The 23,579-nt window shown below is 44.6% G+C and overlaps 1 protein-coding gene across 1 annotated transcript in view; it reads left to right on the plus strand.

Moving 5' to 3' along the window:
* The first annotated feature begins 9,307 nt into the window (after nucleotides 1–9,307).
* MGAT5B (alpha-1,6-mannosylglycoprotein 6-beta-N-acetylglucosaminyltransferase B) overlaps nucleotides 9,308–23,579 on the plus strand; it is a 171,806-nt gene continuing 157,534 nt past the window's right edge. The window contains exons 1-2 of the mRNA XM_083487519.1: nucleotides 9,308–10,119; nucleotides 20,361–20,473. Coding sequence (XP_083343645.1) covers nucleotides 10,052–10,119; nucleotides 20,361–20,473 — 181 coding nt within the window. The 5' untranslated portion in view covers nucleotides 9,308–10,051. The remainder of the gene's footprint in view (nucleotides 10,120–20,360; nucleotides 20,474–23,579) is intronic.

Raw genomic sequence — 23,579 nt, forward strand, 5'->3', positions numbered from 1 at the left:
ATATTATGTACAGGAAGAAACTGATTCAGTCCGCAGCGATCAATATGTCTGCTAACAAAAAGCTGTAATTAGACTTGGCTTGTGATTTGACATAAGCTGAAGGGAGGGATAATAGCATAGCGCTAGAGATGAATCCTTTGGGTGCTGCAGGTTGCAGGTTTGATCCCTAGTTAAAAGGACCATGAAACACAGGGTGTGGCTGCGGAACTTTGATCAGCCTAAAGGCCACATCCTCTTCTGGGGGGAGCACATGCCATTGGGGAGACAGCCAGAGGCAAAAGTGTGCAGAGTCTCTCTAGCTCCACAACAGCCTTCTCTAAGCTGGTGCTCTCCAGATGTATTGGAATGCAGCTCTCATCAGCCCCAGCCAGCATGGCCAATGGTCAGGGATGCTGGGAGTGGGAGTCCAGAAAATTTGGAAGGCACCACATTTGGGAAGGCTGCGCCAACAGGCAGGGTTTTATAGTGTCTTATAGGTTATAGGGACGTGGGTGGCGTTGTGAGTTAAACCACAGACCCTAGGACTTGCCAATCAGAAGGTCAGCGGTTTGAATCCCCATGACGGGGTGAGCTCCCGTTGCACGGTCCCTGCTCCTGCTAACCTAGCAGTTCGAAAGCACTTCGAAGTGCAAGTAGATAAATAGGTCCCGCTCCGGCGGAAAGGTAAACGGCGTTTCCGTGTGCTGCTCTGGTTCGCCAGAAGTGGCTTAGTCATGCTGGCCACATGACCCGGAAGCTGTATGCCGGCTCCCTCAGCCAATAAAGCGAGATGAGCGCCACAACCCCAGAGTCGATCACGACTGGACCTAATGGTCAGGGGGTCCCTTTACCCTTATAGGTTATAATTGTTTTATTGATGATTTTGTTAATTAGTTTATATTACTTATGCTGTGTTTGTGATATTCTGTTGTGTTACTTATTGTTCGCAAGCCACTTTGGGAATCATTTGAATTAAAAGCAGCATACAGTTTCTGTACACCTGAACATCCCTTTCTATCCTCCATCCAGGCAAACAAGAACCTAAGAACCTCTTGGATCAGGTCAATGGCCTGTCTAGTTCACCATCCTGTTTCCACAGTGGCCAGCCAGATACCTGTGGGTAACCAGCAGGTGGGACTTGAGCAGCAGAGCCCTCTCTCCTCCAACTTTTGAGGCAGAGCATAGCCACCAAGGCTTGTAGCTATTAAGAGCCCTCACCTCATGAAGCATTGTTCAAGTTCAAGGAGGACACATTGCAGTCTTTTTAAAAAAACAGAAGGAGGATGCAAAGCAGGGCAGGTGAGTGGTGTGGCTCAAGAGGGTGTGTAGTTTGGGGAGAGTTCCACAGACTAGCTAGAGAGGCCTGGAGGGCTGCCTCTGAGACCTGAGGTAGCAGATGATGGGGAGACCTTGGAAAGCCACTGCCTGTCAGAGTAGACCTTGCTGGGCTGGATGGACAAATAGTCTGATGGTATAAGGCAGCTTTTCCTCTGAATGGGCCAGTGAATTTGAAGGACCCAGCACTAGAATATTCATGTTTACAAGATCCTGCCTGGTGGCTGCTGCTTGGACACTGCTTCTGCCTTGTCTTTCCTGGTTCATTCATATTGATGATGCGGGCCAATTGGGAATTGTGTACTGGATGTGGTGATGCCATGACCCTATGTAACAAATCACATTTGGCTATGTAACAGGTGAGTGAGGGCAGTGTCTCTTGGATTACTTGCATCCCAAGCAGCCAGTGTTCACATAATGAACAGGTTACCTAGTTCATAAAATGTGGCTCTGGGATTACCGTATTTTTTGCTCTATAAGACTCACCTTTTCCCTCCCAAAAAGTAAGGGGAAATGTGTGTGCGTCTTATAGAGCAAATACAGGCTGCGCAGCTATCCCAGAAGCCAGAACAGCAAGAGGGATTGCTGCGCAAGGATCCCTCTTGCTCTTCTGGCTTCTGAGATTCAGAATATTATTTTTTCTTGTTTTCTTCTGCCCAAAACTAGGTGCGTCTTATGGTCTGGTGCATCTTATAGAGTGAAAAATATGCTATGTTGTATGGGGTAGGGGGCATATGAAATCAGCTGATACAGAGAGTAAGTCAGGGGAAGTTTAAATGAACCACTAAGCTTTTCTTAAATATAAATTAATGAATTATTTCTCTGGAATCTTGGACCTAAAATTTCAATGAAAACCAGCCCTCAGTGGGTGTGTCTGTGTGTGCAGTGCCCACCTATGGATAGGAACCTTGTCCTTGTTTGTCTCCTTTCTGTTATTACATTGTGTCCTAGGCTTTTACTTCTTTGCAAAGGTTGCTGAAGGACAATCTCAATTTTGACTTGCGTTAAACTACAACCCCGCTGTATTTTCAGACAGATCTCCGGGATGCCTTTACATCTGGCAGTCCACCAACATGACCTTTAAAAGTACAGGGGGCAACTGATCCTTGCTCTTCTTACTGAAGAAACATGGGGCAGTACATCTGTAGAAAACTCATTTCTTTGTATATCAGATGTTGTCCTACTGGAATTGCAAAGACATTTCCTTTGCTTTTGCTTTGAACTTTGTGACACTGACACTCTGTGACACATGTTCTCTCTCAAGTGTTTATACAGTTTCACATTCAAAGAGCATAAGGATGGTGGAGTCCTTCCTCTTCTAGTTTTTCTTTCTTTGGCAATGTAGCTGATCTTCCCTATCTCTATGGACATTGATTCTTCTTTCCCAGGAATGTAAGTCTGGAACCAGCCTGGATAGATTTGTAGGATTATATCCAAGAAGGATGAATTGTGGGGTGAGAAAATCTGTATGAGTGTGTTGTACATCCAGCAGAAACTTCTCAAATCTCTCCTGAATGTTGTTTCTTCTGACAGATATATGCTTCTCCACACCATCCACCTAATAAACATGTGCATTTTTGACTAGTGTACACATTTTAGCAAGCAATTTCTCCAAATATAACGCACATTTGCATGTTATTTTGATGAACACGTTCATTTCCCCTGACTTGAACTTTTGCAAACATTGTTTGGTTGGAGAACAGCACTGAAAAACTGCCCAGTTTGAAGAATGGCTATGTGTCAGTTCTCATATTGTTTCAGGATTTGATAGATGTGAACTGAATCAAATTTCTTCCCCATCCCTAAGCCATAGTGATACCTCACTGGACCCAATCCTGTTATGCAGAGATTATCGTGGCATGGAATAAGTGGTGCTAGAGAGTGAGGGCTGTATGAGCTTTGATGCAGAAAAAATGAGAACAAGCTCAAAGTTAAGGGCAACTACTCTGAAGGCAACTGCTGATTTGAAAGGTGCAGAGCTAGATAAAAACCTCCCCTCCTCGGGAAAGTGCGGGATAATAACATGCCCAAACTAAATAAACTTATTACACTTCATGGTGCTTCTATGACCCACAGCTATCCCCACTTACTCTTTGGAGTTGTATCCAACGTACGGTAAGTCCTACTCAAGAGTAGCTCTAGTGAGATCAATGGATACGACTAACTTAAGCTCATTGATTTCAATGCGCCTCTTCTGGGACTAAGGTTGGATGCATTCCACAGAGTACCTGCTTGGTTAGAGAAAGCAACTTTTTACCTTCTCACCAATTGTTTAAGGATATGATTGTCTCGTGCATGGCATCATCTAGCAATCCTGGAAACATTACAGGTCCATCCAGGGCAAGACAAGCAGCTGTTGTTACAATTGCTGGTGTTTAAGCATGGGTGGCTTATTCTTGCTTATAGCTGTTTCACAGCAGCAAGTGTCCAGTCCTCTGGCTTGAGGGGGGAGGCCGGCACCACCACACCAGTGCAGGGAGAGTTAGACACACAAGACCTAGAGTGATCTTTCCCAGCACATCCTGCCAAATGTCTCCATTAGCACATCCCTCCACTTTCCTGCCCTTCAGCTCCTGCTGCTGGGGAAATGGGAACGGATGTTTTGATTCCTTAAGTTGTAGGAAAGAAGAGATAAAGGCCAGGCTGAGCTTTTCACACATATTTCAGAGAGACTGGGGAATGATCCAACACTGGGCAATCGAGGGGAAACATTTCCCCCTGGCTCTAAAGAAATTGCCTATTCGTCTAATCCTTAATAACTTCTTAGCCTGTTTTTTCCACACATCACGAAATCTTTCCTTACGGAAGATGATGTTCTAAGCCTCCCTGGAAGAGGGATCTAATCTCATGGAAAACAATGAAGGATTATGAGAATTCACTTCATATTTTGTGTCTGCCGTTTATGATTTTTATTTCTTTCTCTCTTCTTCTTTTTATAATAAAAAAGACATTTCTCATTCGTATGCAAAAATTGGAAGAAGATGTCAACCACAGGGTAGCCAAGAGGGTTATTTAGGGTAATCAGCATTCCACTTCTCATTCCTATTTTAGCCAGATGGTACAGAGAATGAATGGAGGAGATAGCGTGAAGAAGATGTAGCGGAAACATTTCTCAATCAGTTTGTCAACATTTCAGCTGGCAACTGAAGGCTGCTTCAACACTGGGGATGGGACAGCATTCTTAAGGACACCCAGGAGGAGGGCAGCTCCCTTGACCTCCTGTTGTTCATGTTGCTTTTGTCAGAATACCTGCTCCATGACTGCAGTCATGGGATTGTTGTCTATCACATGACGGTATATGTTTTGACTCCACAGAGTGGGAAGTGACGGAGACAGGATGTTTGTGTTACTGTGTTCCGTGAAGTGGGACTATTGTCCTTTGTTCTTCTTCTCTTTGCTGTCTGATGCTAGAGAGAGGGGGAGCCATGTTGCAGTGCTCCGTGTGTGTTTCTATGTAAATAAAGTAGACTAGCCAAAATGCTGAGTTGCTGAGGTCTGTTATGCATGATGCACAAACTTTGTGGATCCCTAAGTGTGCCGGTGTCGTTTGGCATCGGTCACTGTGATGTTCAGGCTGAAGAAAGATTTGAAGCTCCTGAATGATCGACCAGGAGGGAGGGAACATGCCAGTCGGGCATGTGTCTCTGCCAGGGTCCTACTTGAGTGTAGGCTGTGCTCCTGACAGTGTTTGCTTCCTGGGAATTAGAGGGATAGGGGGCCAAGGCAGTGGTGAGGTGGATGTGATACAAATGCATCGGCAGGGACAACCCGGTGCTCCCACTGGTGTGTTTGCACTTTCCCAGCCTCACCACTGCCTCAGCCCCTCCCACTCTACCTGCCAGTAAGCAACAGCGAGGTGACCAACCAGAGGTCAGGTGAGCAGCGCTGCCCCACCATGCTGCCCAACACTGACTACACTTAAGGACAGCAAGCTAGCTTAAGTGTGCAAGGCAAGTTGCATGGCCCCCTGCATCTTGCCCTCAGCATTTGCTGCCTGTGAAGAAGAAGAAGAGGAAGAGTTTGGATTTGATATCCCGCTTTATCACTACCTGAAGGAGTCTTAAAGCGACTAACAATCTCCTTTCCCTTCCTCCCCCACAACAAACACTCTGTGAGGTGAGTGAGGTTGAGAGACTTCAAAGAAGTGTGACTAGCCCAAGGTCACCCAGCAGCTGCATGTGGAGGAGCGGAGACGCGAACCCGGTTCACCTGTGGTAGCCAGTTCACTCTAACCCAGGGGTCAGCAAACTTTTTCTGCAGGGGGCTGGTCCACTGTCCCTCAGACCTTGTGGGGGGCCAGACTATATTTTGGAGGGGAAAAATATGAACGAATTCCTATGCCCCACAAATAACCCAGAGATGCGTTTTAAATAAAAGCATACAGTCTACTCATGTAAAAACACCAGGCAGGCCCCACAAATAACCCAGAGATGCATTTTAAATAAAAAGACACATTCTACTAATATAAAAACATGCTGATTCCCGGACTGTCTGTGGGCTGGATTTAGAAGGCGATTGGGCCAGATTTGGCCCCCGAGCCTTAGTTTGCCTACCCATGCTCTAACCAAAGAGAGGGCTGACTTTGGAGCAGAGGTTTGGGCCACACAGGCTGTGGAGGCAGGTTTGTGGCAGCATGAGAAAAATTGCATCAAACTCTCCACTAAATAAAGGTCTCTGTGTAATTTGGGTAGCATTGGCCTGCAGTTCAGCAGTCTCTACACAATGGCTCCCTCTAGACAATGGGTGAACCTGCCAATTAACGAGGAGTTTTTGGCTTTTTTTTTTTTTAGTTATTAATATTACAGTACAGTATGTAAAGTTTATTTTTATACTCCTTTGAGCCCAACGGCTCCCAAGAGGTGCGATTATAACAAGGATAATTTGATCTTCACACCACAGGTTTTTCTTTTAAATTATTTGAGGAGCTGCACTAAGAAGAAAAGCAGACAGCTGGTCAACAGTATGTCGGCTGCTGGGGAAAAAAGTTATTAGGAAACCAGAGATGTGTTAATATTATTCTACTTAAGGAATAGAACAGAAATTTCTGGCTGGTAATGATGAGTAAAGTCATATTAAATCATCACCTAAAGGTTAAAATTCATAAGTACATATGTGCAAATAGACTGGAGAAAGCGAATGAGTAGTCACTGGTGAAGTGGCTTCGTGATGTCACAAATAGGCCGGCCAATTGAAAAAGCAGGCAGAGCTTCTGTACCAGCAGTAGTTGTGCAGAAAAAGGAAATTCATCCCCTCTAGATTGTCATGCCAGCTCTTCTCTTTCCAAAGAAACTAGCTGAGGGATACTTGTTCTTAGACTATTCTTTTAACAGATATGCCATTTGCCTAGGAGTAAGCTGCATTAGATTCACTAGAGCTTACTTCTGAGTAGACAGGTTTAGTATATGAGAAGCAAAAGCAATTATCATATTTATGCAACTTGACATACTGGGCTGAGTCCATACAAATACTACAAAATGTTGTTACAGCTTTTCCTTTCCCCATGTACCCTTGTGACTCCCTCAATAGTAACAATAGTTGGTTAAATGTGGATATACAACTGCAGTGTTAAAGGCAAAGAATACATGACGTGCTTTATTTACGGTATTTGAATATTCAAAGTTATGTGTCTTACCTATATCATTTGGGTGGGTGGGTAAATAAATAAATAAATGGGGGGCACACCAAATACTACAAAATGTGAGCCAGTATGGTCCAAGCTTGGTTTACTGCTGATATATCACATAACCCACCTTAATATCCAGGCATTCATTGCATTCTCTTATATCCACTGAGCTCTCTGCTCAGTTAACACAATTAATTCCTCAACTAGCTGGTATGAATTCCCTTTGACAAACACGACAAAGTTAATCTGTGTAGCCTTCTAAAAATGTCTTGTGACTTTCATATGTTGGGCTTTGTTAAGTATGCTTCTACATTGATGAGACTTAAATGGAAGTGAGTTCCTTGTTTCTGTTACTCGTGCACAAGCACACATAATCTGTCAGAAACAAGTTCCCCTACCCTGGTTTCACTCAGGTGAAATCTTTCCCAAAGATGAGCCCACACATCATTAATTCACCTTCTTGTGCCAAGTGCCTTCTCTTCCAGGTTCAGTTTGTAAGATTTGCAATGGGAGGACATTGTGGAATGTGTACTAAGTCAACTAGAAAAGCTAATCAGTTTTGGAACCTCTTACGTGTGGCTAATACTTTCTTTTATATCTCGTATTGCCTCCTTTTGATACACTGCAATCAGATTAGGGCAGGAGTGGGCTGACTTCAAGCTTTTAGGATTTACTCTTTTTCTTTTACTGGAACCCTGAGACCCACCCACTGTAGCCAGGTTCAAACAACATATATTTAGAATTAATGGATTCTGAGCCCAGTCATTTGCTCTGAATATCAAAACTGAACTGAGCTCAAAGCCCTTCTACAAAAGTCCTTCTGTCGTTTTACTGCCCATTCCCTAAGTTTGGAGAGATCCTTTTTGCACTCTTCACAATACCTTTTTGTTTTAACTCGCCTGAACAATTTGGTATCATCAGCAAGCTTTGCTTTCTCCTGGCTCATCCCAACTGTAGATAATTTATGAACGAGTTAAAAAACACAGTCTGAAAAACAATTCTGGGGTGTGTGGGGGACGGACAGACGGTCTCCATTTTCTACATTCCTCCAAAGGGAGAACTGTCAATTTATTCCTACTCTCTGCTTCCTGTTTCTTAACCACAAGAGGACCTCTCCCATAGCTTCTAAGCTTACTGTGATGGACAGCAGAGCCAGACCAGAGTCGGGTGATGCAGTCTCCCTGAAATTCCACCAGAGTGCCGGAGCCTCTCTCTGATTGGCTACAAAGTCAGCTAGCCACAAAGCGGGGAGGGGAGGGAAGAATAAAAGGAGCAGTTTCTGAGGGAGATAGTTAGATAGGGCTAAGGTTCAGGTTGAGAGATAGGGCTTGATTTAAGAGGAGAGATAGGGAGTAGGATAGGATTTGACTGAGTTAAGTGAAATATCCATAGCAAGCCTTGCAGCTTAGATAGGGAGACCAGGTTAAGGGTCTGGGGAAAGTATACAGACAGGAGTGTTCAGGGAGGGCTGTGACTGAACTGGGAGAGGAAGAACCTGAGGGAATTCAGGCTACCTGGGTCTCAGCATAGACAGGAGGGGAGAATTTTTCTAGGTACAGAAGACACCCAAACCAGTAACAAGGGGTGAGGTGATCAGGTGTGGGGTTGCTTAGGAAGTGGGTAGCTGAGGAAAAGTGCCTCTCACTCATGAACCAAGGTATTGATCTGTATTCCCCAATGGGATGGCTGGGCCTGCCCTGCCAGCACTTCGAATTAGACCCAGAAGCTGTTAACTCGTAGAAAGCTTTGGATATTGGCCTAGTGTGCTCTCCCAGATCATTTCTCAGCAACAAGTTGGCTAGCACCCTCTGCAGTGACTGAGGTTTCCAAACCCTTTTCAAAGGCAGCTCTGTGTTAGAGCTTGGTGCAGTAACCCAGTCTAGCGGTGCTGATGTGTATTGTGCCAGCCACATCTTGTTCTTTCAGCATTCTGCCTGAGCATGTATTGGGTTTTCTGGCAATAGAATAACAACAACAACAACAACAACAACAACAACAACAACAACATTTTTTTTTAATTTATACCCCTCCCATATGGCTGGGTTTCCACAACCACTCTCGGCATCTTACAGCATATCTAAAAACATAAAACATCAAGCGTTAAAAACCTCCCAATACAGGGCTGCCTTCAGATGTCTTCTAAAAGTTGTGTAATTCTTTATCTCCTTGACATTTGAAGGGAGGGCGTTCCACAGGGAGGGCGCCACTACCGAGAAGGCAAAAGCCCGTATCTGGTGTCTAGTGGCTGAACAGGAAACAGGCACTGCTGTAAGGCTGCTGTGCAATACCACCTTTCAGGTATGCTCTTCACAGTTCATAAAAGCCTAATGCCACGGGGCTATCCCTGCAAATGCCACTAGATGGCACCCAATTCACGACGAAGCCTCTTCCGAATCCTGGCTCCTAGCAGCGCATCCTTCCCAGAAGGAAACAACACAACCTATTCTCAAGACTCAAAACGGAATGTTTTGGATGGCCAGGATGCTACAAGGCAGCCGCCGAGCTGGGATGGAGCTGGTCCCTTTAACCACTGCATCTCCATCCGTGGCTGGGAGTCGCCTCTTGAATAGGAAACCAGCGCAGGAAATGGCATCTACCTGGAAGTGCTGAAGCTTGGAGAAAGAAAGGAGCGAGCGTTTGCTGTAGGATTTTTTTGGGTTAAGGTGAAACCTGGGCGAAAACTGGCTGTGATGAAGGATCCTGTGAACAGAAGAGTCTCCGGGTCCAGGTGTCTCCCACCTGGTCAGCAACAGTGGATTTAATACTTGGAGAAGGGAGGGCTGCTGCGTTTGCTACAACAACCTGCATTCAAAATGTGACTAAAACATTGTAGGAATCAGCACCATCCAGGTTCTCTTTTCTGGGTTCACACCTATTTCTTCTGAAGCAGACGGCAACAGAGGCAGAGCACCTGGGAGGGGACCAAAGATTGGATTCCCTTTAATATACCTGGATTTATTATTAGGGCAATTCTGTATTCCTTTTCTATACACATCCTTAAAACAAAACAAAAAAATGCCTCCAGCCACGGGCTCTTTGTAATAACAGTGATTGGACTTGTTACATGTCTGCTTTCCTTCCTTCCTTCCTTCCCTTTTTTTTAAAGTTTGAACAATGATTACAGTGAATTCAGATGGGAAAATAATGGTCAGAAGATGTCTCGTCACCTTGAGGCCTTTTAGGTAAAGTTCTCCTATACATACCTTTCTGCTGGGATGCTGGGGGCGGGAGGGGGTGATTACCACTTAAAGACTGCATGCTGACAACCTCCCCTCCTTTCTAAGGGGAGAGGCTATTTGAGTTGCATGCCTGCAATAAGAAGCAAGTTTGCTTTTGAACTCACCTGAATGCAAATAGGAAGATGCCAGTCCTGTTTGGCAGGGTGTTTGCTAGCTCATTCATGATGCTGGGATTTGTTGAGGGTTGTTTTCTCAGAGTGAAACTGATCCTTATTGATATTTGTAGATATTGCAGGGGATCAGTGCAATATTAAACTTTATCATGGTATCCTTAGGTATAGGTTGGTGTGAATTGATGGCTGCCGGCTATGAGATTATTCTGGGTCTATAACATAGATTTCCTCTTAAGCCTCCCAGTGGAATGAATGAATTTCAGCTACTCACTGCTGTGTCCATGTAAAGTTTGCTTTTTTTAGGGATTGTGTTTCAGTTGATCCTCATGGGGCCATTATCATCCCTTGTCTTTGTTTTGGGGCTCCTTTCTCACCCATGCTCAGACTTCCTGCTATCTTCTTTTGAAATGATGTAAGAAGATTTGAAGCTTATTCACTGGTTGTTTTCCAGTAGCACTTTTCTTTTCTTGGTTGTGTAAGGGTCCATAAATTAAAAATACACATACCGAAAGAGCATGACGAACGAAAAGAAAATCAGAAGCAAGTGAAACTGATTGACTTTAAAGCAAGTTCTTTCTTTCTCAGTTTAGGATGCTGGGTTTTGTTATTCAGATGTGAGGAAGTCTGATGAGCTTCAAAGGGGGAGGGAAACTTAAATTAGCTGTTTGGTCCATCCCCTCCAGGGACTGGACCCCTGCACTTAGCAGTAGTGGAGAGCAAGACTTCCTAAGAAATACATATCATTATAAGAACGGCTATTTGACTTAGAATCATTGGCACCTGAGTTTTCTTTCCTCCCCTCTTCTCTCCCTGTTTCCCTTTCCTTGTGTGTTGTGTATTTTATAATGTAAGCTTGCAGGCAGGGACTGTCTTGTTCTAATTGACGGTATGTAAACCACTCTGGGAGCCTCTTTGGCTGAAGAGTGGGGTATGAATGCTCTAAATACACGAAGTCAGTCAGTCCAGGGCCCCATTCAAAAGAGTGAGCAGGAGGGCTCCCAAATGCAGCAGGACTGGCTTATAATGCTTCATAGTGAATGAAGTAAGTGCACTTTGCCGTCTAAAGAACACTGCTCTCCCCTGCCCCCACCATATTAAGTCCAGGGTCTAAAATCACTTAACTGCACTGCTGCCCAGCAGAAGTATGTGAACCTTTTACAGCCTTTCTCAACCTTGGGTCCCCAGGTGTTGTTGAACTACAACTCCCATCACCTCTGACCATTGATTCTGCTAGCTAGAGGTGGCGGGCATTGTAGTCAGTGGCATAGCGTGGGTTGTCAGCACCCGGGGCAAGGCAAGTAATTTGCGCCCCCTAACCGGTGGATTTGCGCCCCCTAACCCTAACCCCCAGATGTTGCGCCCGGTGCGGCCGGCCCCCCCTGCACCCCCCACGCTACGCCACTGATTGTAGTACAGCAACATCTGGGCACCCGAAGTTGGGAAAGGATGCTCTAGAATGATCTCAAGAAGAGCAAGACTGTTATATAAAAGGGACATGGATTATGGCATATAATGTTACGATATAGTAGGTGTAGTGAACCTTTGGTTCTCCAGGTGTTTCTGGACTACACGGGACTAGGCTAGTACTGTTGTGGTGAAGCCTGAGGTGAGATATGACTCTGCTGTTCACTCAGATGAACCTAATAAGAAAACTACTGCTTATCTTACCTGGCAAACAGCTGTCAAGTAAATAGCTCAGGTAGATGGAAATGGAAAGCGGTCAACAAATATTCCAAAGCTGTCTGTTGGTTCTGCAATATCTTAGTCTCCCTTGCTAACAATAAGCAGGTTTGTGGGTTTAAGAAATAGGAAGAGATAGTAAATGTATGTGCAGAGTGAAGGGACTGAAGCCACTGGCAACCCATCCAAAATAAAAACTAACAGCCTGTTCTTATCAGAGTTTTTTGGGTTGTGCTTTTCTAAAGGCCTTCTGGGTTTAGTGGGATGGCAGGAGAACCATTTTCAGGATTTCCATTTTAAAAATATATCTTAGCAATCCCATGCTTTGAAGACTGGTGGTATGGCAATTTTCCTGATCTAAAAATTTCCCTTAAAGCTACTCACCAGGGGAAACATACTGTTATGGGACTTCAGTCTAAGAATATTGTAAATTATTCTTCATAAAAAATACCTCAGCATTCAGTCTAACACAACCGTTTTTTTGTCAGGGCACCCGGGATTCCATCCCCCCCTCCCTAGAGAAGCTTGCCTAGCACCAACTTTGTTATAATTTTGGCATCAGTCAGAGACCATGTAATATATATTTGCTTAAAAAAACAACACTTATGTCATCTTTCAAGACTAAGCCTACCCAGGGCAGTTCACAAAAGACAGTTAGTTTCATGTGCATAGACCATTAAACTTCTAAATAATGTACAGAACAGTCCACTTGCAATACTTCCCATCCTGTTCCCCAATGAGCTTTCTTTTACTCTTGTGATCTCTTCTGCACTGCCTATTCATCAGAATTGTTCCCAGCCATGGGTGAGGAACCTGTGGTTGACCAGATGTCATTGGACTTCAACTCCCATCAGCCTCAACCAGCATAGCTAATGGTCAGGGATGATGAGAATTCTAGTTTAGCAACAACCAAAAAGCCACAGGTTAGCCCCCTCGCCTTATACCTTCTCTGGCCCCTCCTCCCTCCTCCTTGGATGATCCGATGTCTCCCGTCTGTCAAACACTGTTGTAACAATGGAATGTTTTTGGCACCTGAACAGCTCTCCCTCTCAGATGTGTTTCAGATTGTCTTGACTTTCTGTTCTCCTAAACCCTTCACACCTGCATGTTGGCCAGTAATGCAGCAGATTGTGGAGCAGGATCAAATCATGATGGAAGGGCTCCTTCTCCTCATTTCTCTGATCACAACGCTGGTAGTTAGTAGCTACTGTCAGCTGGCATTTCATGTGCTCGGGTATTTCAGCAAAATAATGCAAGTTTTATCTGTTCTCCAGAATTTTATGGTCTTTCTTTAATTGCCACATCTGGTGTTTTCATCTTGTAGTGTTCTCTCTCTATGTATTTATTGCTTTTGTTCTGGGCCGGCCCTACCATTAGGCCGAGTGAGGTGACCACCATGGGCAGTAGATGCTGCAGGGCAGGGACCAACAGCAATAGGCTGGGATCTTTGTGTGCTGTGTGATCTACTTAGCACCCACTAAACTAGCTGGCTGCCCTTAGGTGTGGTGGAGGACGCTGTCCAATTTTCTGGTGCTGAAATGAGATTCAGGCTGCTCAGCTTTTGCACATGCCATAGAAGGGGCAATCTCTTTCCCTTTGCCTCAAGCAGCAAATGTCTTGGACTGACTGTGCTTTTCTTATCATTGCATGCCAACCTGGCATACACGGGCAGCATAGAAATCTAAGTTATAAGTGCTATGTATTTTATTGATTCACATGGGGTGTACCAATAGGTATGCCATTGTATCATAAAAAATACATTGCATTGGCACTGCAGTAATGTCATTTAGGAATCTCACAGTGCATTTCTATACATGTCTACCCAGAAGTCCCACTGAGCTGGTGTAGGATTGCATCCTTAGGCTGCTTTTGTCCTGCCTCCCATCCAAAACCAACCACGGGTGCCATTACTTGCAAGTAAAGAAGTAAACTTTTATTGTAGCAGTCTAATGGTACAAACTTGGCAGTTAGTAACCTAGAGCAGAATCTAGACCAGATGCTCCTGCAAGGCAAAGGAGAGCAAAGACCAAAGTTCAGGAGTCAGATTAGTAGCAAGAGGTCCAAGACTGAACAAGAGCTGCAATGTTGTTCCAATTCTCCCTTTTAAGCAGAGGCAGAGAATGCTCAGATACTCATCCCTGTGGGAATTCCTGTCTTGCAGGTGGGCACTCGGCTTAGGGGGCTGAAACTTCTCTTTACTATTGATGTGCAGCCTCTCCCGAGGGGGCAGTGCTAGACCCACCTCCCCCTGTGAATCCTACCCCTCTGCCAGAGCAGGTCACACCCCTGAGCCTTTTTCCTCCTCCATTTGCATGGAAGGGGCAGTCTCTGGGGCTTCTGCCTTGTCAGCCCCACCCCAGCCCATTCTGAGTCCTCATCCTCAAGTGCCTCAACTCCTGTTATGAATAGGAGCACTTGGAGGAAACCATGACTGCTGCATGCAGGGCTTAAGTTGAGCCAGTACTTGTCTGGAACATGGGAAATAATAACAGCTACATAGTGATTTCCCCTCACTTCACAGAGAAGCCGCAGTTGACTCTTGCGCCTTTTGAATTGTGGGGAAGAACTTCAATTTCAGAAGGTCTTAATTGTCAACACTCATCTTCGTAGTGATTATTGACTAGGTACACAGTCACAAAGCTTTAAGGCACTTATTCCCTTTACAGAAGGACAAGAATGAGAGGCTTATGTAAAGAGGAGTGTGGGCCAGGTGTAACTCTGATGAACCCATCACATGTCCCTTTGTAATGTATTTACCTCAAAATCAAGAATGTGAGAAGCAGGTATTTGAAAATGCATGTGCCACACAGATGCATTTATTTATAATAGAATCATAGACTTGTAGAATGGAAGGTCCTCTGAGGATCATCTAGTACAGTGGTGGCCAAACTTGGCCCTCCAGCTGTTTTGGGACTACAACGCCCATCATCCCTGACCATGGTCCTGTTAGCTAGGAATGATGGGAGTTGTAGTCCCAAAACAGCTGGAGGGCCAAGTTTGGCCACCCCTGATCTAGTCCAACCCCAAACAATGCAGGGATATGCAGCTGTCCTAGACAGGGATCAAACCTGCAACCTTGGTGTTATCAGCACCATGTTCTAACCAACTGAGCTATCCAGCCTTATCTATCTATCATTACAGTTATATTAGACAAGGAGCTCCCCATTTTATCCCCTCAAGAATCCACTGAGGTAGGTTAGACTGAGGGACAATGATTGGTTTCATGACTGAGTGGAGACCCTGGTCTCCTAGGTTCTAGTCCAACACTCTAACCACTACACCCCTTGTCAGAGTGCTGCCTTGCGGAGTGTACGCTTGGTGGCAAAGCCAAATTTGTCATTGTGTGTAACATCCCTAAGGTAATTCAAATGTGTAACATGTGAATGTGACAGACATGTATATCATGCAGGTGCGCACATCCCAGTGGGCTGTGATTGGCTGCAGCTCTCCCTGTCAAAGAAACACTCATGGTGAGAGGTCCACCCAGGCCATCTCTTCCTGAATTGTGTGTTTTACTGTTCTTTAAAAATGTGCCAGCCTAGATCTTATTAAGGTCCGTGGCAAAGCTGACTGGCCTAATGCAAGATGAGCTCTAAAATGGGGTTGCGTGCAAAACTTGAAGCTGGATGGACGGATACGTCTCTCAGTAGCAATTCACTGGCTGTGCCAGTTGTGTCATGGGCTATACACAGCCATCAGGGAGAGCTGTCACCTTCTCTCATGTTGAATGACGGTTGGCTTAATAGAACAGCAGAACCCGGCTTATTGTGCTGTGATGAAGGATGGCACGGGGAGGGACTGGCTGGAGTAGACTACTTTTTCTGACTAGCTTTAGGGTCTTTAAAGAAAAAGCTGAGAAATTTCAAACTAATTTCAGGGCCAATTTTCTTTCGTTTCTTTCTTTCATGCCGAAGTGTATAGTTTTGTTAGCAGAAGAGATGAAGCTCAGTGGGAAAGCATCTGCTTCGCATGCAGAAGTTTCCAGGCTCAATCCTCAGCATCTCCAGTTAGGGCTGGGAGAGAGCCCTGTCTGAAACCCTGGAGGGCTACTGCCAGGCACTGTTGATAATACTGAGCTAGCTAGGCCAAGTCACCTTATTCTGTATATGGCAGCTTCCTATATTGATAAAGACAAATGTATTTATGGTGACATGGGTGGCACTGTGGGTTAAACCACAGAGCCTAGGACTAGCTGATCAGAAGGTCAGTGGTTCGAATCCCCGTGCCGGGGTGAGCTCCCGTTGCTTGGTCCCTGCTCCTGCCAACCTAGCAGTCCGAAAGCACGTCAAAGTGCAAGTAGATAAATAGGTACCACTCCAGCGGGAAGGTAAATGGCGTTTCCATGCGCTGCTCTGGTTCGCCAGACGTGGCTTAGATGACCCAAAAGCTGTACACCGGCTCCCTCAGCCAATAAAGCGAGATGAGCGCCGCAACCCCAGAGTCGGTCACAGCTGGACCTAATGGTCAGGGGTCCCTTTACCTTTATTTATGGTGTACAAAGGGGAATGGAAATGCATTCAGCCTCCCCACCTCACCCTCCAGATCAGGCATAGGCAAACTCGGTCCTCCAGGTGTTTTGGGACTACAACTCCCATCATCCCTGACCACTGGTCCTGTTAGCTGGGGATGATGGGAGTTGTAGTCCCAAAACATCTGGAGGGCCGAGTTTGCCTATGCCTGCTACAGATGTTGAGAATCCAACACACAACAGCAGGCACCTCCACTGTCCTGATTATTCCCATCTTTAAAAAACAAGCCCAATGTGGTCATAGATGCTTGTGCATTCAAGACTGTAATAGAGAAACTCACCTTGGACTGCACTATGGACTGAAGCATGTGGTCCAGAGACATAACCAAACAAAAGAAGGTGAGATGCTGATGTAGAAAAGAAATGAATGTAGAAAGACTAGCCTTCTGCTTGAAATCGGCATGCATGCAACTGATGTAAGTATATTCTAGGTGCCACAAGCATATGGTAAAACTGCCGTAACCTAGAGTTGTATTCAAAGAGTCTACTATAAAGCTGCATTGCTGAAAAAGGCAGCAGGACACACCACCAAGCAGCCTCTGTGAGAGTGAGAGTGAAAGGTTTCCCTTGGGGCTTCTGTGTATGATGAGAATACACATCCATCTCTCCCCCACCCCTTTGGCCTTGGCTGCTGCCATGGGATGCTCATGGGACCCTTTCCTGTAAGAGTATTGCACCGTGTTTGCTTTCTAAAATTTCTAGGCTATTTCTACCACTAGTACATAAAGCAGTATATAAACAAAAAAAGAACCGTGGTTTCTCTTAAGTGCACCTCAGCCAAATTGATTGGTATAATGTGATCTTCCTTTATTTATAAATAAAGGGTGCATACTGTACACTAGGGCTGCGGGTGGTGCTGTGGGTTAAACCACAGAGCCTAGGACTTATTGATCAGAAGGTTGGTGGTTCGATTCTGCGGGTGAGCTCCCGTTGCTCGGTCCCAGCTCCTGCCAACCTAGCAGTTCGAAAGCACTTCAGAGTGCAAGTAGATAAATAGGTACCGCTCTGGCGAGAAGGTAAACAGCATTTCTGTGTGCTGCTCTGGTTCGCCAGAAGCAGCTTAGTCATGCTGGCCACATGACCCGGAAGCTGTACGCCGGCTCCCTCGGCCAATAAAGCGAGATGAGCGCCCCAACCCCAGAGTCGGTCATGACTGGACCTAATGGTCAGGGGTCCCTTTACCTTACTGTACACTATTACAAAGGAAGATGGATGTGATCATGTTTAACCTGGGGAGATGGGTATTTCCCATTGATCATAGCTGCAAATGATAATTGTGCAATGTGACAATTTGTTGAATTGCTCTATTCTTAATAAAATGAAAAAGTAGAGAGAAACTGTTCACGTTGATGGACACGTTGAACATTCCTAATTTGACTGCAGATTAATGCTGGGTCTTAACTGTTATGCCACTGGACTCCAGCACCTGCTCACCTATTAGCAAAAAACCTTGGAAAAGAAAGACCCTCCCCTTTTAACTAAGCGATAATTGTGATATTATGTTATGATGTGGCAGCCACAGACTTGGAAACCTTTCCCCCACATAAGAAGAGCCCTCCATGATCAAGCCAGAGGACCATTGACCATTGTCCAGCATCCTGTTCTCCTAGTGGTCAGCATCCTGTTCTCCTACTGGCCATCCTGTTCTCCTAGTGACCCATGAGAGACCCACAAGCAGGACCTGCGCTCAACAGCAGTTTCCCCACTTGTGAGTCCCAACAACTGGTATTCAGAGGCACGCTCCCTCGCAACAGTGGTGGAAGAACCTAGCCATTGCGGCTAGGAGACATGGCTAACCTTATTCTCCATGAATTTGCCTAATCCTCATATAAAGCCACCCGGATTGGTGGCCATCGCTATATATTGCTGCTATGTGCATTTAAAGTTATTCATTATGACAATTTATTTATTAAATTTCTATGCACCCTTTATCCCAGGATCACGTATAGGAACACAAAAATGCATAACATAGCAAAACACAATACTAATGCAGTGTGCTCACCTTTTCCTTACTTCTTATTATATGTGCCTGATTCTTCTTTAATGTCTCAGTGACAAATGAATGGTACTGATTAGCTTGGGCTACACTAACATTTATGTTAAATGTGGATGTGACACTAAGTGACAGTGGTGGCCTTAGGAATTTCTCACCCAAAGTGGGGGGGGGGGGAGACACCAAATTGGTGGCCTTTTGCTCTTGTTCCCTTTGCAAGCAGAAACATCCAAAGCCACACTCTGCTTTTGTGCTGTGAAGAATAAGAAGGCTGCCCTTTGTGGTGCATCTTGAAACAAGGGTTTTTTGGGACAATTATACGGCTTCGGAAAATGGGTTAGGATGGAAATCAAATAATGTGCAAGTGGTTATTTTGCTTGGGGAAAACCAGAGTGAACGTAATTATCTGATCATCATATTGCCCCATTGAAGTTCTTGTAACTTACTTATTCTGATCCTGTCGGGTACCGCAGGCGCGGCAGTTTCATCCTCTGAAATGCATTTGCAGTCTTGAAGTTTTTCATCTTCTAATGAGATTCTTCTAAACCAGGCGACTCATTTGACTGTTTCCCCTCCTTTCAGTTCTTTCTTTCTTTTTTCTTCCCTTCTCCCCCTGCTTCTCCAGTGGTCTAAATTAGTAATTAAATGCAGTGTTTAACCATCACTCCTTGCTCGATTATAATTATGAAGATTCAAATGCCTAAACAAGTCTGGCATAATGATAAGTGTGTGTGTGTGTCTGTGTGTGTATTTAATCACTGGGAAGAATCTGGAGAAAAGACTGAAGACAAAGCAGGGCCCACCCTGACAATTAAATACCACCACCCCCATTAGACACTCACCAGGTACCACTTCATTATATTATGTTTTGGGGAGAAGAGAGATTGTTGTTGAAGTGGCTGAACAGCATACAACAGTCTGATTTGGTGGTCCGCCATTGTGAATTGTAGCATTCCAATAGTCTCTGACTCTTAAGCTACCTAGGACAGCACACACTCAGGCTTCAGAGCAATCTTTGTTGGGGTTAAAAGAGAACAGGAGTGAGCAACATGGGCCCCTATGGTTGGCAGCTAGTATAAAGTCTCTAGATTGGCCAGATCTGGTATAAATGTCATATAGTTACACACCTAACTCCTGGAGGTCCAAGACAAAGTTTTTTTGAGAAGTTTTTTTAAAAAATTATTAAAAAAAATCATTATTGGCTACACGACATTAGGCTGCACGATATTTTACATTTTATTAGTAAGTAGGCAGTGGGTGAAATGATTAAATACACTTCAGAAATGACAGGGAGCTGTGCAAAAAGCGTCACTCTGACATTTGTGCAGGAGAACATCCCAGTGGATTTATGCCCTGTGGTGAGTGTTCTGATACATGCAGCTTTCATTCCTGTTAAGTACAATTAATTTGTTTAGCAGAGAGAAGTACTGTGTCCTCTTCCAGCTAACACAATGTTTACTCCTGCCCTGCAGCTTATTCAATCCAACAAGTATGAGAGGCAAAAAGTGGTGAAGTTTTGATGGCTGGGTTTGTCATTTCTTACTTAGGGGAGCAACGAAGTCACTTAGTAAGTGCCTACACTTGATTGAGGATCAGATTGTGACAAAGCATCATCTGCCCCTTGGCAAAGAACCCTTAACTCCACACACTCGTGCTAGTAGAAAAAAACCAGCTGTGTGTTTCCAAGGGCAGATCCAAATCTGGCGCCTGGAGGAGCCACTACCCACCTCCTGGAAGCAATGCTAGATTTCAGAGGGATGGAAGTGATCCTTAAAGCTCCTTCAAAGTAGTGGGAATTTGTAGGGAATTTCTCCTGCGTATTGTTTAGCTTTATACCTGATGATGCCTCCTCTTTTGTCTCCCTTTATAGGATATTTGTGGTTGGGATTGGATTTTTCACACTCTGCTTCTTAATGACATCACTGGGAGGTCAGTTTTCAGCCAAAAGACTGGGGGACTCGCCATTCACCATCAGGACCGAAGGTAACTCCATATCACTCATTTGACTATGTTTGTCAGATCAGCAACCTGAAAAATAGCTTTTGCCTTTAAGTTGCATGGCTGAAGAAGTAGGAAAGGCTGTTGCCACTCAGCCAGATGTGGGGAATCTTAGTCCTGGGGGCCATTTGCATTGTGCCCCTCTAGACCTCTTTGTCTGGCCCCTGGAACAGTCCCCAAGCCGCCTCCCCAGGCCATACCAGTGGCATACAGCCCCCAGAAAGTTGCCTATGAGAGAATGTGGCCTCGGAATGGAAAATGTTCTCTTCCCTTACACCAAATGGTGAACAAAAAGAAAGGGAGCCCCTGCACCCTTACTGCCAGGCATAAGAAGTGGCGCTAGTTGTAGGGATAGGCTGGGTCAGGTTCAGAATGCTCATTGGTCAGCAATACCTTCCATGGCTGATGAGGTCAGCTGCACCCTATACATGTGCAAGTGTAACCCACTGACGTCTAGTGCTTTAATGATTCTGCACATGCTCAGTTAGCGAGCCAAAGTGGAGAGCGGCCACCATAACAGGCAGTTGCCTCAGTGCAGTTGGGATCATGCCCACTCTCTCCTCTCTGTAAGGTCCTGAACCCTGAAGAGCAGGGTTGTCAGTTTCAGTTTCTCAAGTGCCAATGTTCTTTTTTTTTTAAAAAAAAATATTTATTAAAAGTTTAAGAATTACAGAAAGAAGTAAAAAAGAAAGAAAAAAATAAACAATACAAATCAATACATTACAGTACATATAAAAAGAAACAAAAGACACAATACATCAAAACAAAAACAAAAGCAAAAACAATTAAAAGCACATCCAATATTTCCATATCTTTATCTTTCATTAACTTGTTTCATCGACCTCCTCACACCTCCCTTTTTGTGTTCTAGTTATTAATTATTTCAGCAAATCCTTTCCATCTTTCACTGTTTTCTGTCATTTAATTATCTTAATTTATTTTAACCTTATCTTACCATTTAAACCCTAAAACTTATTTATACTTAACTCCTTATAACATTTCTACTAAAGCTATATAATTTCATTCCAACTTTTTTCTAACACTCACTAATTTTGCAATATTTCTCTAAATAATTTTTTAAAAACTTTTCCCCCCAATCTTCTTCCACCGTCTCTTCTCCCTGGTCTCGGATTCTGTCAGTCCTTTCTATCAATACCACATGGTCCATTAACCTGGTGATCTTCTGTCCGAGGCTCTTAACTCTTTCCCATGTCCCTTCTGCAGATCTTCTTCATATTTATACATGCACTTTACTTTATCTTCTGCTGATCTTGTTCTTAATTTCCTTCCTTTGGCACTGAGGAGTAGATATCGGGGAAACTCCAACCTAACAATGTCTTTATTCCTTCTCGACAGGTCAGCCCATTCTCCATAGTCAGAACTAAAATCCAAAAAATATTTCAGAGTGTGTTTCAGAGTCCCTCCAAAGCTAAAGGCCCCCACAACTCCAATCTCCCCCTGAGCCAAATCCAGATCCCAAAAGCCAGAACATCCCTGCATAAGGGGATCTATCCAACTTTCCTTCTCCAATCCAAGCAGGGCTCCATCCCACCAAATCTGGCTTTCTCTAGATTCAATCGTAAAAGGCAACAACTTATGTTCATCAAATTGCCTCTGTAAGGCCGGGGCTCTCTCCACTTGAATTACTTGAGGTTCAACAACAACTTTCTCCTTCATCTTCTCCACAGCTTGCCATGTCAAAACAGATTCCTGAATCAATTCCTGAGTAGTTTCTGTATAGGTATTCACTTTTTGTCCCAAATCAGTCATTTTTTGTCCCAAATTGTCAATTTTAATAATCATCACATCCGTCTTCTCATGAAGCTGTTCCAATAAAGCACTTGTCTTGCAAAATGCAATCACTAAGGCTTCTTCTGTCAACATTCTTGTCCAAGGTCAATCTCTGATTCTCATGGTCTTTAATCTGCAGCTGGAAAATTCCCCAGCTCCACTCCTGCAACAGTTTCAAAAGCTCCCTCTAGGGGAAACAATTTCTATTTGTATCCGTCCTTTTAAGCGCAGATCCAGCAACAAAGTTAGTTTCGATTTTCAGTTATTTTTTGCTCCTTTTTAAGTGCAAAAGGAAACAATGGAAACAATATATTTCTCTTATTTAACTATCTGTCAACATACGTTTTATTCACAGTCAATGAACTTTCCCAAAATGTCGATCTTACTGGCAGCCCGTTCCCAGGTTCAAAACGGTGGTAATTTATCTTTCTTCACTCTCTCTCCTGCAGGCTTAGGCAATCTAAAATTTCCCCCCTCTTCTCCTGCTTCCAAGGGGGGTTTAGTAATTTTAACCGATGGAGATTTAATCCTTTACAAAAGGCTTTCCAGGCTTTAGCTTGCAACGTCTTTGCTTCAATCTATTTACAAAAGAGGAAGGCGGACTTCCTGTTTGAAACCTTCCCGTTTCGGTGCCAAATTAAGATATTTAGAGATCCAATTTTCCATTCTACTCATGGGTAGTTGTTTAGAGTCCAATTGTCCACAGGAAAATGTCAGCGCTCTCCACCAACAGCAATGCGGCTTCACTCCGTGAAAGAAGCAGTCAATTCGAAGCACCGCGCCGCTCACCCCACGTCGCTCCGGATCCCCGAAACTGGGTTTCCCCGCGAGTAGGGGAGGCGCAAAAGGTGCCAGCTGAATCCCACGTCCACAGGCTTCTCCCGCCTGTGGTTTTTAGTGGGACTCCGCCTCGCCGTGGCGGTCCAGACCCTGATTTCCACGGAGCGGATTCCTCCCGATCAGAGGAAATCTGCCATTGCCGGAGGCGCTAACCCAGAAGTCTCAAGTGCTGATGTTCTTGAGGAGACTGAGGTGAAGGAGAAGAAGCCATTTCCCCTCTCTGGCCAGCAGGCTTCCAAAGACGTTTTGTGGTGATGGAGCCCCAATGAGGGAGCTTCAGGAAGGCAATGTGTTGTTTTATTGTGTTGCGACTTTATGTAAACTGTATCATTTCTGTACAACAGAGAGAGAGAGAGAGTTGTTCGATGCTTGAGAGTTTTGTTATTTTGTTATTTATCTTAGTCTTTTGCAGTGTGTCCCTCTGGAGACCCTGTACAAGGTATTTTGATGATAGTAAAAA

The sequence above is a fragment of the Podarcis liolepis genome (genome assembly GCF_965112155.1).
Source record: "Podarcis liolepis genome assembly, chromosome: 2".
Lineage (NCBI taxonomy): Eukaryota > Metazoa > Chordata > Lepidosauria > Squamata > Lacertidae > Podarcis > Podarcis liolepis.